The 14726-nt window shown below is 43.5% G+C and overlaps 1 protein-coding gene across 1 annotated transcript; it reads left to right on the forward strand.

The window, feature by feature from the left end:
* The first annotated feature begins 2452 nt into the window (after window positions 1–2452).
* LOC307201425 (NAD(P)(+)--arginine ADP-ribosyltransferase 2-like) lies at window positions 2453–9816 on the forward strand. Its single transcript, XM_079950632.1, has 4 exons — window positions 2453–2685; window positions 4324–5038; window positions 6226–6261; window positions 8907–9816. The coding sequence occupies exons 1-4, from the start codon at window positions 2614–2616 to the stop codon at window positions 8918–8920; spliced, it is 837 nt and encodes a 278-aa protein (XP_079806758.1). The 5' UTR covers window positions 2453–2613; the 3' UTR covers window positions 8921–9816.
* Window positions 9817–14726: the final 4910 nt, after the last annotated feature.

Genomic DNA, 14726 nt, shown 5'->3' on the forward strand with positions numbered 1-14726 from the left:
GTGGTTGAAGAATGAGTGGGAAAGGTGGAGTTAATGTCATTCCCCTTCCTTAGTGCCCCCTTTGATAGATTTCCACCATCCCCTGTTATACTCAAATGGGCCAGCAATTCTTTAACAAACAAGTGCACGCAGGCCCAGCCCCCTGGCACTGACACTTGTTCCGGTATCTGAGTTTGCAAGCCACCATTTCAATGTCACACAATGTCCCTGACATAGTGTCACTGCAGGTATTTGTGAGCAGTTGGCTGACGGTCCCCTCAAAGCTGGAACTGGCCTTGTATGCACATCTTGTTTGATCCCCTCCATTTTCTCCACACCATTCAGCTCTGTCCTGATTGTTTCTATGGCTGCCGTCTGTTACCAGCTGTGATGCTTGCCAGTGGATGTTATTAAACAAAAGTGTGTGAGAGGCAGCAGTTGTGCCCAAGGAACCAAAGAGTTGCTGGACTATCACTCTCTTCATTCCTGATCATGTTGGCTGGGGCTAATGCAAGTCATAGTCCAGCAACATCTGGTCAGCCACAGTTTAGCTACTTCCACTGTAAGTTTCTAGGAGAAAAATTAGATCTCTACCTTGCCCTTCAATTCCCCGCCCCCCCCCAGGATAGAAATCAACAAAGGAAACAGAAGGAGGAGGAACGGGTAAGCATAATGGCTTAAATGATAGTGGCAATCTGTCTATCTCAGTGACCGTTTTTAAATCACTACCCACTATGCACCCCATGAGATGATGTGCTGATATGTTAACAGATTTGGAGGTGTTACCAGAGGCATGAGTGTGTTTGTGTGTGTGTGTGTGTGTGTGTGTGTGTGTGTGTGAGAGAGAGAGAGAGAGAGAGAGAGAGAGAGAGAGAGAGCAAGCTTCCAATACATGCAAACATAGCAATCCTGTGTTGTGGGATAAGGTAGACCCTGGAAAATCAGTGTTAAAATCACCACTCAAGAGAAATAACAAAGTCATGGACCAATAAATGACAAGAATAAATTTGTGATAAGGTACATGTAAAATGGAAGACTTAATATAATGCAGGCATCCCCAACCTTTGGCCCTCCAGATGTTTTGGACTATAATTCCCATCATCCCTGACCACTGGTCCTGTTAGCTAGGGATCATGGGAGTTGTAGGCCGAAACATCTGGAGGGCCACAGGTTGGGGATGCCTGATCTAATGCAATACAACTATATATGCCAACCAATGCATGATTTGTTTGTTTTTAAAAGTTCACTGACTGAGAAAGAAAACATGCAGGCAATATTCTACATCAAAGTGTGACACAGCCTAAGGTGTTTAACTTGACCCGGTGGAGATATGATTAAGAATTACAAGTGTCAGAAATATATCCCATGAGCATGCACAGAGTGCACCTGCCTCCCCTATGTTTGTATTTAACAAGGTGATTCCACAACAGTAACTTCCGCCTGAAATGTAAACTTTTTATCGCCAGTGAACCACATGATACATGGAAACACTGCAATTCTTATACCAAAATGCCAAGGGAGAAAACCTATTAATTACTATTAAGGATACCACATTGCATTCCCTTCGTTTCTACAAAAAATGGGGTATTTAGTGTGTCTGCAGTGCACCTAGATTGTGGAAGTCTTTGCCTATTAATGTTAAGCAGGCACCATCAGTAGTTTGTTTCAAAAGCCCATTTAAGACAATTCTGTTTATATAGCTCAACCACCAGTTATTGTGTATCAGTGTCAAGATGTTTACTAAGCATTCTGATGCTGTTTTATGGCTGTGATGCTTACCACTGAGATACTTTGTTTATTGTGCTGTGTATAAGCCTATATAAATAAATAAACCAGCAGATTTTTGAATGTTAAATTTCCAAATTGATTGTGCCCCTATAAGGTGGGAGTTCCTGAGATTATATAGTAAGTTTTATTCCAATGTGACATGTCATATAACTTACCCTCTTCTGACTAGTTTGCTAGGGTGTCTGGATGAAAGACTGACAATGCATTGTTTTTCAGGTCCAACAGATCACCAAACAGGTGACTTAACCTTTCCTAACTGGCATGCCCATATGAGGCTGACTATCTTAGCTAAATTGGAGAAATTGCATATTTTGTGTACTGCTATTTGCTTTATGTATTTTGACCTGAATGGGTCTTATGACCATAATAAAGGTATTGATTGACAGACTGGCTAATTGAAAGAAATGATTCGCTACCTCATTACCATTTTGCTTGCATTAACTTGGAGGAGGCCTCAGCCTTGATGGAGCAAAGGAGCCATTTTAGGGAGCAGCATCAAGTACTTCTGAAAAAATGGACAAGCACATGGTCAGAGACCACTGAGATAATATATAATGTCCCCATGTCATGAGGAAGTGGCTTTATCAGCACACATGCTCTACCTATCTTGTAATCTTCCTAACGGCTCTAACTTGTGTCATATAAGCTGTACTGTGGCTTTATAGCACCATGAAGCTACATTTGGAAGGCAAAGAGGGAAGATCCTCATTTGTCACAACACTGTCCCTTCAGTTTGGGTCAGGATTTCCAGATAGGTGAAAGCCTCAAAGATATCCACTTCTCCAGTCAACTTACATTACCTGACACAGTTCTTGTACAACTGTGGACATACTGTGGGGCATCAGGATGGAGAACCCACGGCATGTTACATTTCTGCTAGTTGCTTTCATTGTGTCATCTGCTCAAGGGACTGCCGAGGTAAGTCCTATGTCCTTCCCTGCTTTGTGTGGCTATTGATGAACAAAGACTGACTAATTAGAGGAGGTGCAGGGAACCATTGGCCACCCATATGTTGCTGAACTGCAACTCCCATCATTCCTGGCTACAGGCCATATTTGCTTGGACTGATGGGAGTTGTAGTTCAGCAGCATCTGGAGGGCCAAAGATCCCCCACTCCTGAATTGGAGAAAGCAAGGCTTTCTCTAACCCAAGGGTTGCCCCAAGTTTGGAAGGAACCTACTGTGGTAAATCTTGGCAGTGCTAAGGAGATGGCTATGGGCACTTAGGCCTTGCAAGAAGGTCCATGGGTTCAGCAAAAGTTCCCTATATCTTGCCATTGGATTAATATGTGATCAAATGCTTGCTCTTCCAGAGTCTTATTCTGTTTTACTCACAACTGATTCTTAAAGATGGTGAAATTGAGAGACAAACAGAATTTAGAAAGAGAATGGAGTATGCAGTTGTGAGCTGTCTCAGGTTATATGTCCCACGCCTCTTTTTTTTTTTTTTTTGCATTATATGACTACTGACCAAACTAAGACAATAGCCTTTGTTGTTGTTTTTTGAAACTGTCTGGGTGTTGTTGTTAGGAATGAGCAGGCTGTCTAATGGGACTTTTTTCCAAGTCAAATACTCACCACCTATGCTGCTGCCATGCCCCCACTTTTCTCAGAGAAGGGAGATATAGGAGTTGATAGTGGAGGGTGGGTGAGAAGATGAGAAGTCTAACCTCAGCTGTACCTGGTGCATCACACATCATTTCCTAATGTAATACACATCACCATGCTGGATTACAAGCCCCTGATTCTTGGCAGGAAATTACGTGCAGGGCAAATAATTTGGAAAAACAGAGCAGAAGCAAGGTATCTCCTTGACTGCATATTCTTTATTTGTTTAAAGCATTTGTATTGCTCCTTTAATCTGAAGATCTCTGGATGAAGTACACAACTTCAGTAAATTAATCAAATCACATCTATAAAACCCATAAAAATATATGGCCAAAGTATATCACAGGTGAACCTCAACAGCAATCACAAAAAACCATGCTCCAAGCTGGTGTTTAACGGAAGACAATGTGGCCATCAGCTGGATTTCAAGGGGCAGGAAGTTCCAAAGCTGAGGCAACACCACAGAGACCTGTCAATGTGTCTCCAAATATAATCTACTGTTCCTAAACATGATATGCATGCAAGACCTCTCCTTGGCTGTGTGTGATGTGTGATGTGCATTATTACCTTCCAGGGATCATGGGGCTTTTAATAATGCTGCATCCCATTAAGTAATGATATACAGAGCATGTAAATTACAAACAAGGAGAGGCTCAGGCTCCTGCTCTCCTCTGCATATTACCCTTTCCAAAGCCCATTTTGGGTTGGACCAGTCTCCTGCTCCTGATTCAAATGAGGCCAGCCTGTTTGAACATTTTAAGCTCATCCATTCTCTGCTTGAGGTGAGGCCATGTGGTGGAGGTGATTCACCATTCAGCCAACAATGCATAGGATGCAGCCTCTTGTCTTTACAATGGATTGGGAGCCTTGTGTTGTGAACAGCAAACTGTCATACATGTTTTCTGAGAGGCCATATGACTCACCTGATGCAATTATCAATTTGCTCCAGGTTGGCTCCAGTGAAATGTCAACAAATAGATCCCAACCAATATTGAACATGGCACATTACTCCCTCGATGACAAGTATGAAGGCTGCCTGGAGAGCATGCAGAGCATCCTGACATCTCTCATTCTAAGTGAGCTGAATATGTCTAAGATCTATAAGGAAGCATGGGAGGAAGGACTGTTTAATTGGCAGGAGAACCAGTCCAAGTTATACCCCAAGAATATGGAAGAGCTCTCTGAAGTGGCTATCTGGGCATACACTGGAGCATACCCTTCACTCTACATGGAGTTCAATGCTGCCACCCGCACAGCAGGAAAAGGGCCTAAGGAATATGAGGCCTACCCTTTCAAGTCCCTGCATTTCCTCTTAACCCAGGCAACCCTGTCATTCAAACGAAAGGACCACAAATGTGTTAAGGTCTACAGGGGCACTGGTGTGAAGTTTTCCATCAAGGACCTCTTCAGGTTTGGGCAGTTCACTTCCACATCAGAGAACTCGAATGTGGCCGAAGTATTTCAGACTGTAACCTTTTTCAAATTGTTCACCTGTGAGGGGATTGATATAAGTGAGATGTCACTTTTGAAAGAAGAGGAGGTGTTGGTCCCTCCCTATGAGATTTTCAAGGTCACGTCAGTTGAAGACACCCCAGATGGCCAGACTGTAGATGCCAAGTCAGTGGGGACTTGCAGCTACCACAACTGTGCTTTTGAGGGGAAAGGTAACCAAATGGAAGTTACTGGGCTTTTCATTTTGTGGGGCACCAGTTCTAATTCCCCATCCCTCCCTGTCTGGGTTGGGTTTGGCGTAGTTGGGTGGGTGGGCAGAAGTAAATCTCATGAAGCAATTGGATGTGTGATTTTTTTCTTCATCCAATACCATCTTAAATGGATGAGGGAAAAACATGTTTTCTTTTCTGTATAGGGTATATAATCAGTTCTAAAATCCTCCTCCCACTATGAACTAGACCAGAGGTTCCCACTTTTTTGGCCTACTGCCTCCTTTTCAGAAATTGTTTTACTAGTGGCCTCTGGAAATCTACCTTCTTTAAGCATTTAAAAGCCCATGGGGTGGGGCTGGTGTCACAGACCACCTGCCATTGGTCTAATAGGCACGCAAGCCATTATCTACTTCCTGGGCCTGGATATGGCCAAAAAGGGTTCACCCAAACCCCTCACCTCCAGCACGACCGCCGGATTCAGGGGAGGTGTTGACCTGGTGGTCGGCATCACAACACAACAGATGAAACATGTATGAACAGTTTTTCAAAATTTTCTTATCTTCTTTCTTTATCCTTCCACAGCTCCCTTATTTTTATTCACCAACCTGAGGCTACTACCACCCCCACTGGATTGTTCTAGCACCCCTCAAGGGGCAGTATCACCCACTTTGGGAAACACTGAACTAGACAAATTGGAGAGACAGAAATACAGAATTTTGCCCCTTCTAAGGTTCTCAGGGGATGTGGGTGGCGCTGTGGGTAAAACCTCAGTGCCTAGGACTTGCCGATCGCATGGTCGGCGGTTTGAATCCCCGCGGCGGGGTGAGTTCCCATCGTTTGGTCCTAGCTCCTGCCCACCTAGCAGTTCGAAAGCACAATTAAGTGCAAGTAGATAAATAGGTACCGCTTTCTAGCGGGAAGGTAAACGGCGTTCCGTGTGCTGCTCTGGTGCCAGTTCGCCGGAGCAGTTTTGTCACGCTGGCCACGTGACCCGGAAGTGTCTGCGGACAGTGCTGGCTCCCGGCCTCTAGAGTGAGATGAGCGCACAACCCTACCTTCTGTCAAGACTGGCCCGTACGGGCAGGGGTACCTTTACCTTTACCTTTAAGGTTCTCAGACTATAAGATGGGAATTGGGAGAATGGTTGTTTAAAGGGGGGAAAATACTTCTCTCTCTCTATTCTATAGGTTGGGATAATAACCAAGCCTGTCCTGGACATCAAGGTATGTGACAGCCTGAGATGGAATTAAAACTTGGTGTTGGTGGTGGAGGGGATGACTAAAATGGATCTATATGGAGTGGTTTTTGGAATCCCTAGATTCCTTAGCACAAGAAAGGTTAGCCTGCAAAAGAAGATAGTTAAAGGTGGGGGCCGTGGGGTCACATTCCTCCTGGGAAATCTTCTAGAGGCCGCATGCCAGTGATGGGAGGGTTCAAGAACGTAAGTGGGCCGTGCTGCAATGGATGAGACTCTTACTTTTGTTCACTTGGCTCCATTCCAACCATGCAAAAAACCTGAGGTTTCTACACCCATAACCACACTTCTCGATCCTCCATCAGGAGAGCAAGAGGTACCAGCAGCCCAGTTCAAGTACACATTCCAGGAAGGCAAAAGCACTCATGAGCAGGGCTGGTGAGGAATGTGGCCCAGGGATGACTGGATAAAGAGATCCACAGAGTCACATTTGGCACGAGGGCCTCAGCTATAGTTCCTAGCATTCCCTGGGAAGAGAGATTAAACCTCTCTGGGAATTGTAGCTCTGGGTAGGGGATGGAAGTGTCCTGACAACTATCAGCACCCCTAACAAACTACGCTTCACAAATTCCTTTTTTTTTTTTTTAATAATTTTTATTAACTGGCCAATCACATCAAATTAAATCACATCATATAAATTCCGAATTACAAAGCCAAATTTTTAAATTTTGTTGGGGGAACCCATACTTCAAGATCCAAAGGGGAATTCGGACAATCTTCTTATTACTGCGTTAATGTCCAAATCAGTCCCAATCAGTCCAAACAAAGTTCATAATTCTATCCAGTCTTATCTTGGTGTTGCCACATCATATCTTGTTCGTATAATTTCTCTTTTTCCTTTATGATCTCTTCTGTTAGTCTCCTTAAGCCGATAGCAAGTGTAATAATCCTGTGTGGATTTCCCGTTCCTCCACTAAGTCTAGATGGTTTCCATATATCTCCTTCGTAGATAACATCACTTTATCCATCATAAATTTTGGCATTTGTCGCTCTTAAGTCCCACCGAGGAGTTGATTCACGATATGTAAACAACTCTATTTCTCTCTTTCTCCTCCCAGACCCAAGAGCTCCCACAATGCCTCACAAAATGGCGAACGGCATTTTTTCCCTGACTGCGTCACTCCAAAACTCTTAGCTTTCCAGCTTCATCTTGAAACATTGCTTTGGATCGAAAGTTTATCTCCACACAGCCTTAAATCCACAGCTTAAGTCCTTAATTTCTGACTCATTAGGGGAGGGGGATTTTGTTAAATCACATAAAAAGGTAGAGGCAGGTTTTTTCCCCCTCCCCCCTCAGTCATTACCGTATCTTGCCGTTCTTCTCGTATTTTATAGTTGTCTTGTTATCAGAGATCTCTTCTGTCAGCAGTATTTAGTCCCCTTTTTCCTTGATGTATGTGCAATTAATCATGTCCAAATTATTTCTTTTAAAGATCATTGCAACCAGCGGCGCGAATCGGGGACGGCGTCGAGGAGTGCCGATAATCCCACAGGAGGGCTTTGTGCCTAGTGCCCCCACCCCCAGAAATTCGGGGGTGGTATAGGGCACAGCAGGCAAGGGCCGCCCCCCCATAATCCTGGGGGGGGGGGGTTAAGGAGGCTAATTACCCCCATCATAGCCTCCAAATTACCTCGTGTGGGTCGGAGAGATGTTATTGTCAGCCATCTTCCGACGCGCCACTTAGTGGCCCCCCCGCTTCACAAATTCCTTGGAGGAAGCCACAACTGTTCAAAATGGTATCATGGTGCTTAAGAATGTATGGTGTGAATGTGGCTTGCATCTTAACCCATGTTGTTCTTTTGTTAGAGGGATATGTCACGTTTCTCAAGAGCAGATTGCATTCTTCTTGTGTACTTGTGGAAATGCATCTCCACACTTTGCAATTCTAGAATCACAGAATTGTAGAGTTGGCTCCAAGAGTCATCTAGCCCAGCCCCCTGCAATGCAGGAATCTCAACTAAAGCATCCATGACAGGTGACCATCCAACCGCTGCTTAGAAACCTCCAAGGAAGGAGGGCCTACAAACTCCCAGCTTTTACTGTTCGACTCCTCTGAATCTTATGTTTATGACAAACACCACATTTCACAGTAGCTAGAGTTTTTTATTTGTTTTTCAAGGAAGGGTAAAGAATAACAGCAATAGTCTGCATTATCAAACTCACCATAAAAAACTCATGAAGCCATTGTTTCAGACAGCAGTCTCCAATCTTCCTCCTCGCTGCAGACTCTCTGCCATCAGATAGAGAGGGAGGAGGAGAGAAATAGTTTATAATAGTCCACACTTCATTGCTGAAGTCACTTACAGGCAGGTTAAGAGCATATTCCTGTGCATTTTGCCCATTGTTTCCCTCAGGACATTCCTCCATCATCAGGTTTTCTAATGCTCAGTAAGTGCACCTTTATTTTCCACATTTGTTGCACACAATTCCCCCCCCCCCTTTCTAAACATGTAGAATAGCTCTTGTCATGGAGCAAGAGCTACATTATTTTAGTTTGTAGGTGGACTAGCCACATTCTCTGCTAACCCTAAAGCTTTGCAATGTGAGACTGAAACCACATCAGGGTGTGCCCTACTAACTTTTGAATGCATCTTTTGTCTTTTCCTCCACAGTGCTGTATTTCTGAGACCTCATCATCCCAGTGATGTCAGGTTGTGGCCTGCCAAGAATTATGCTTAGCAAGAATCTCTGTGGCGTTTCCACATTGTCTATGTCTATATTTGTAGATGCAGGGTCAAGAATCTGAAGGAATGCTGGCCCCAAATGTTCCACAGCAATTTTATTTTCCCTTTTACAGGGGAGAGATATTTCATCACTATTTGAGAATTGCAAAAAGAGGGCAAAGGGAGTGGGGGATGTAGGCCTTATTTGTGGCCAGTACTTTTTTTTCTAGAAAAATAGGTGCCACTACTCACCATGAAGTTGTTGCAGTAAGTGCTACACTTTTTAACAATAACAAAAAAAGAGAGGTGGCGGTACTGTGTACACTAGACTACCCCCTGCAAAATGCACTGCTTGTTGCAATGCCCCTCTGTATGGCTGGCAGCCAAATTTTTTCCCTCTGCCCCCCCAAGATTCTCTGGGAATGAAAATACATGACAATGACTTATGTTTTCCCCTTGGGCCATGTAACAAGTGGTGGAAATGTTCTCTCCCCCTAACCCCAGTTTCAACCCAGATAATTTTTTGCTGAGCCTTAATCTAAAGACATGTCCATAAATATTGAAGACCAGCTAAAGCAGATTAACAGCACAATCCTATATCTACATATCCTCTCTCTATATATAGTATATCTGTTTACAGAGGTAAATCCCATTGAGTTAAATGGGACTAAGCGGGTATAGAATTGTACACTGATTTTCTTCTTCTTTTCTTTTGCTTTGCATAATAATCTCCTGCACAGCTTGACTTTGGGGCTTTGATTTGTAAAAACCACTTAATCTCATGTGTATGAAATAATTTTCTGAATTATCTGTCAGGGTTTTGATATAACCACATAATAAAAAGCACTTTTAAAGACAACTTAAACTGGTGTGATTTTTGGTCTCTGCAATTTGAAAATGCCTGTTGCTGCTATGCCTCTTAAAGGATTAAAAAGTGTGAGAAGGGTTTTCCTTTGGAGGGTTTGGGGGGCATAATTCATAACCCCTACTGTTATCTCACTGGGATTTTCAGGAGGTAGATGTTTGCCTATGTTACAATTGTGAAAAAAAAGATACCCAGGCAACAAATAAAATAGAGCATTCAAAACCCTACAGGCAGAGGTATTTAACTCCATTTGGTGGTGGATAAGAAAACAAGGCTTTTGCCAGTACTGAGGGAACAGACAGGTATACAGGGTAGGAAGGGAGAATTTTCCTCAATGAGATGTAGTACTTGAGCTATCTCTCTGTTTGGAATTTTGCTTACTAAAAAGACTTACCTGGGTATACACAACCTGTCTCTTCTGTTTTTTGGGGTTTTTGTTTTTTTTTAACCACAAACAGTATCGAGAGGCTTCAGAAGAAAGAATATCAGATTGCATGTGGGTGAAACAGGGCTTCTTTTGGAATTGTCCTGAGGTTATAGTTGGCCTTTCCAGAGGAAATGCAATGTAAGACCTTTATTTTTTAAAAGGTGTATTGTTGCACTCAATGCTATTTTCTGAGTGTTGAGAGATTCCAGGGGCATGATGCTTACATTTGGTTCCTTTAGCAAAGGAGTCATTGGAGGCTTATTTGCATTTTGTAATTCTTATGTTAATTTACAAATATAACAGCTGAGCAACTTCAACAGCCAAATTCTAATACTACCTCCCACATCACACAGCCTCCCAAATTTTGTTAGCTTAAAGGTAAAGGGACCCCTGACCATTAGGTCCAGTCACGGACGACTCTGGGGTTGTGGCGCTCATCTCGCTTTATTGGCTGAAAGAGCCAGCATACAGCTTCCGGGTCATGCGGCCAGCATGACTAAGCCGCTTCTGGTGAACCAGAGCAGCGCATGGAAACGCTGGTTACCTTCCCACCGGAGCGGTACCTATTGATCTATTTGCACTTTTACATGCTTTCGAACTGCTAGGTTGGCAGGAGCAGGGACCGAGCAAGGGGAGCTCACTCCATCGCGGGGATTCGAACTGCCAATATTCTGATCGACAAGCCCTAGGCTCTGTGGTTTAACCCACAGCACCACCCATGTTAGCTTACAGTACCCTAATTCAGTTCTCCTTAGCCATTGTCTCAAAACTGCAGTCTCCCTTCACATAGACATCACACCATTCTTAGGTATTTCAGGTATTTATTGGCCAGTCAAAAAAAAAAAAAGGGGGGGGGGGAGGAAAATGCTCTAACAATCAGTTCCTATGGAAGCACAATGATACACTTAGAAGGAATAGATACTTTTATTGTGCCACACCAGCACCTGTATTTTGGACCCACCTGCTTATTGACACTAGGCTTTTGCTGTATTCTTTTCAGCGCCTGCTTAAAACAGGTTTGTTTAGGCAAGCCTATCCACACATGTAGAAGTCACATGCAAACTGGAACACCTAAATAACTGTACACCAGTACAAATGACAAGTATATTGTAACTATGGGCAATAAATGTAGACTGTTTATCAAGGCAAGCACATCTCTTTTGTCCTGGGGCCTAACTACCCTCACACAGAAGTAAAAAAAAGAAAGGGATAATTCTTATGTATTGAGCTCCATGGGTGAAGAAGGGTGGAACACTAATATATTAATATAATAAATAGATACATGGCGAGACTGAGTCAAGATATGATTATTAAACTATATGGTGAAAGAGGATTGCTGATGTATTATAGATGGGAGGGAAGTTTGGAGGCTGTGAGAATGAAGCAATATATTTATTTATTTAGAAAACTATTTAAATATCACCAGTTGATAAATACAGTGGTACCTCGGGTTAAGAACCTAATTCATTCTGGAGGTCCGTTCTTAACCTGAAACTGTTCTTAACCTGAAGCAACACTTTAGCTAATGGGGCCTCCTGCTGCCGCTGAACAATTTCTGTTCTCATCCTGAAGCAAAGTTCTTAACCTGAGGTACTATTTCTGGGTTAGCAGAGTCTGTAACCTGAAGCGTATGTAACCTGAAGCGTATGTAACCTGAGGTACCACTGTAGTTCTAGACACAGTTCAATAGAGCTTATTCCCAGGTAAGTGTGTACAGGATGGCAGCTTTAGTATAATGGCGATGCCAAATCTGTAGCAACCTTCACAGCAGCAACAGCTCATAGCAGGCGGGCAACACTAGTGTCCTCTTTGTGGCAGTGGTTCTATGCTCCTTAGGCCCAAAAGGGATGCAGCAGTGGTAAGGCTGTGAAAGCTTCAGGTTGGTGGCAGCAGCCCCACAGGAGCATGTACGCCTGCAGAGCCCTGCCACCAACTTGGAGCCACTGCACTGACCTTGCTGCCACCTCACCTCACCCCACCCCTATCCTGACAAGTATAGCACTACCACTCAGAGTATGTTACCACTGCTATTTCACAGTGCAGTCCTCTAAATGGCAGCCGAGGTCAATCCTGGCCCATGTACGCATTCAATAGGACATTTGCTAGCCCTCTAGCTTTAGCACAGAGCTTTGCAGACTGTGTGTCATGACGTTAGTGTGTCTGCTGCAGTGTGCAGGTGAGTTGTGAAACACTCCCCGCACTACTCCTGGAGCTGGAAATGGGTTAGTTTAACCTCCGGTTTGCTAGTAAACCTGAATTACTGTGTTGCGAAATGATGCATGTCTAAAAAGTGTGTCACCAACATGAAAAGACTGTAAAGCTCTGCTATAGCAAGACACAAGTGAGGGGTTTTATGTGTGTGTAGATTAGGCTTAAAGCACTTGCTGTTTCAATTGATTTGTAATGCCAAACAGGCCCAAACATTCATTCACACTATGAAGGCCTTTATTTAGTTCTGCTTTCTACAATTGCACCAGGTTAATGTCTAGCAATATTTTTTTGCCTGCATTTCTGTGTACAGAGTATACCATGAGAAATCACTCACACTAGAAAAAGTTTGAAACTCCCCCCTCCTCTGCCCTGAACGCTTCTGTGTTTCCCTTCTGACACCAGCTGTGTCATTTGCTTGTTGGTATTATTAAACGGAGATGGCTGAGAGGCAGCAGCTGTGTCTAAGGGACTGGAGAGTTGCCATACCTAATAATCAGCTATTTGGCAAAGTTCATTCCAAACTTAGTTTGTGCACCTGACAACACCTTTTAATTGAGCCTGTTGCCAGTGCTGCCTCTGACAATTAAGCCTAATTGCAGGATCTTGGCTTGGTTTCCGCTTTGGGGAGGAGCCCCTTTGGGAACCGGCACTAAATGGCAAGAACAGCATTCAGGTAAACACAAGTTACAGTAAATGCCACTCACAAAGTTAGACCAGAGTTTGGGGCTGTTTCTCAATACAGATTAGAAAGTTTTAATCAAAGCGTTTGAGCTTGGGTGATTTACTCATTTTACTTTATGTGAGGCCACTCACATAGCGAGGGCAATGGATACTTTGTGCTCTCTGACTCCATGTGTTAAAAGCAATCTGAATTCTGTGGGTTGAATAAAGAAGGCAAATTCACACATCACTGCTTCTGTCCCATCTAATCCCCTCTCCCCACAAATAACCATTTTGTTTGTGCCTTTTTCCACCTGACCATTATGACCGTATGTGTGAAAGGGAAACAGTTTGATCATGGCAGTAAATATGATATGGCCACACATGGAGGTCACTGTAACTTGTTTTCTACATGCCAGCATTGACCACTGTAACCACATTCAAGCATTACTTTGTTAACTCCAACACATGAGAGGGGGCAGTGGGGACCAAACACATTAGATCTGCCCCTCGCCATTGGTGTTTCTGTCACTTTTCAAGACATGGAAGGCAGCAATCTGAAGCTGAGAGACTTCAGAATCAGTATGGTGGGATTCTGTAGGAGAGAAGGAACTGCCAGAAATAGTCAAATTGCTTCTCTTTGTTAAATTAATTGCCTGAGCCAAGTCTGTTAAGCATCTCCTTGCATTACTGAAAAGAGCTGGCCAAGTACAGGTGTGTTGTCATAGAAACTATGAGCTCAAGATGCTTCCCAAAGATGGGGGCAGGCCGCTGCCTAATCCCCGGCTGGAGGTGATGTCATCCTGAGTGGAAGGAGAACAGCAGGCCAGGGTCCAGTCTGGTCTTATCTGGGGCTGGGAAGACATGGAAGTTGCTCTTTGTGCAAAGAGTCCAAGGCTTTGTGTTTGCCCCCTGCCTCAAAACCTAACGAGGGAGAGAGAGAGCTGTTTGGGTGATAATGCTGCAAGCTCATCAAATGTATCCTCAGTCTGGAAAGCAGGCAGCCTTATTATTATTAAAATTTGTATACAGCCCTTCATCCAAAAATCACAACACAAAAATACAAAATGAGAACACAATGATCTATAATAAAACAAAAGCAAGAATAAAAACAAACCAATAATCCCACTTTCACAAACATATTTTAAAGGCCACAGAATGTCAACCAGCCAAATGCCTGGCTGAAGAGAAATGTCAATAATCTGCCTGCCTCAGCCTTAACTTTCATTTTCTTTTTTAAAAAACAAAATCAACTATTCAAAACAATGTTTGGCTGTTTGGGATTAGAACTCGTTTTGAATGTTACACACCACTTCCAGACAGGTACTTTTTCTGGAATCAGTGCTGCTCCACAGGCAGGTTTTCCCCAGCACCCAGACAGCACTGTCAAAACAGTGCCAGACAGTGCTAGCCTGCATTTTAATCTGGATTGCGCCCCCCCCCCCAGGAAGTAAAATGAAAATATTAGGAGGCATTTGCTCTAAAATGCTGGTGAATTTTATTCCACAAGCTGATGTGGAAATTTTGGGGACTGAGTTTAAGATTAGAACAATGGGAACCCTAGGAGACATAGAGCTGTACTTCCCACCCTTTTCAAATGCTGTAA

This window comes from Podarcis cretensis (genome assembly GCF_951804945.1).
Source record: "Podarcis cretensis genome assembly, chromosome: 13".
Lineage (NCBI taxonomy): Eukaryota > Metazoa > Chordata > Lepidosauria > Squamata > Lacertidae > Podarcis > Podarcis cretensis.

Coding starts and splice junctions, on each gene's coding strand:
- LOC307201425 (XM_079950632.1), top strand. CDS start 2,614: ATGGAGAACCCACGGCATGTTACATTTCTGCTAGTTGCTTTCATTGTG. Junction 2,686..4,323: donor CTGCTCAAGGGACTGCCGAG/GTAAGTCCTATG, acceptor AATTTGCTCCAG/GTTGGCTCCAGTGAAATGTC. Junction 5,039..6,225: donor CTGTGCTTTTGAGGGGAAAG/GTAACCAAATGG, acceptor TCTATTCTATAG/GTTGGGATAATAACCAAGCC.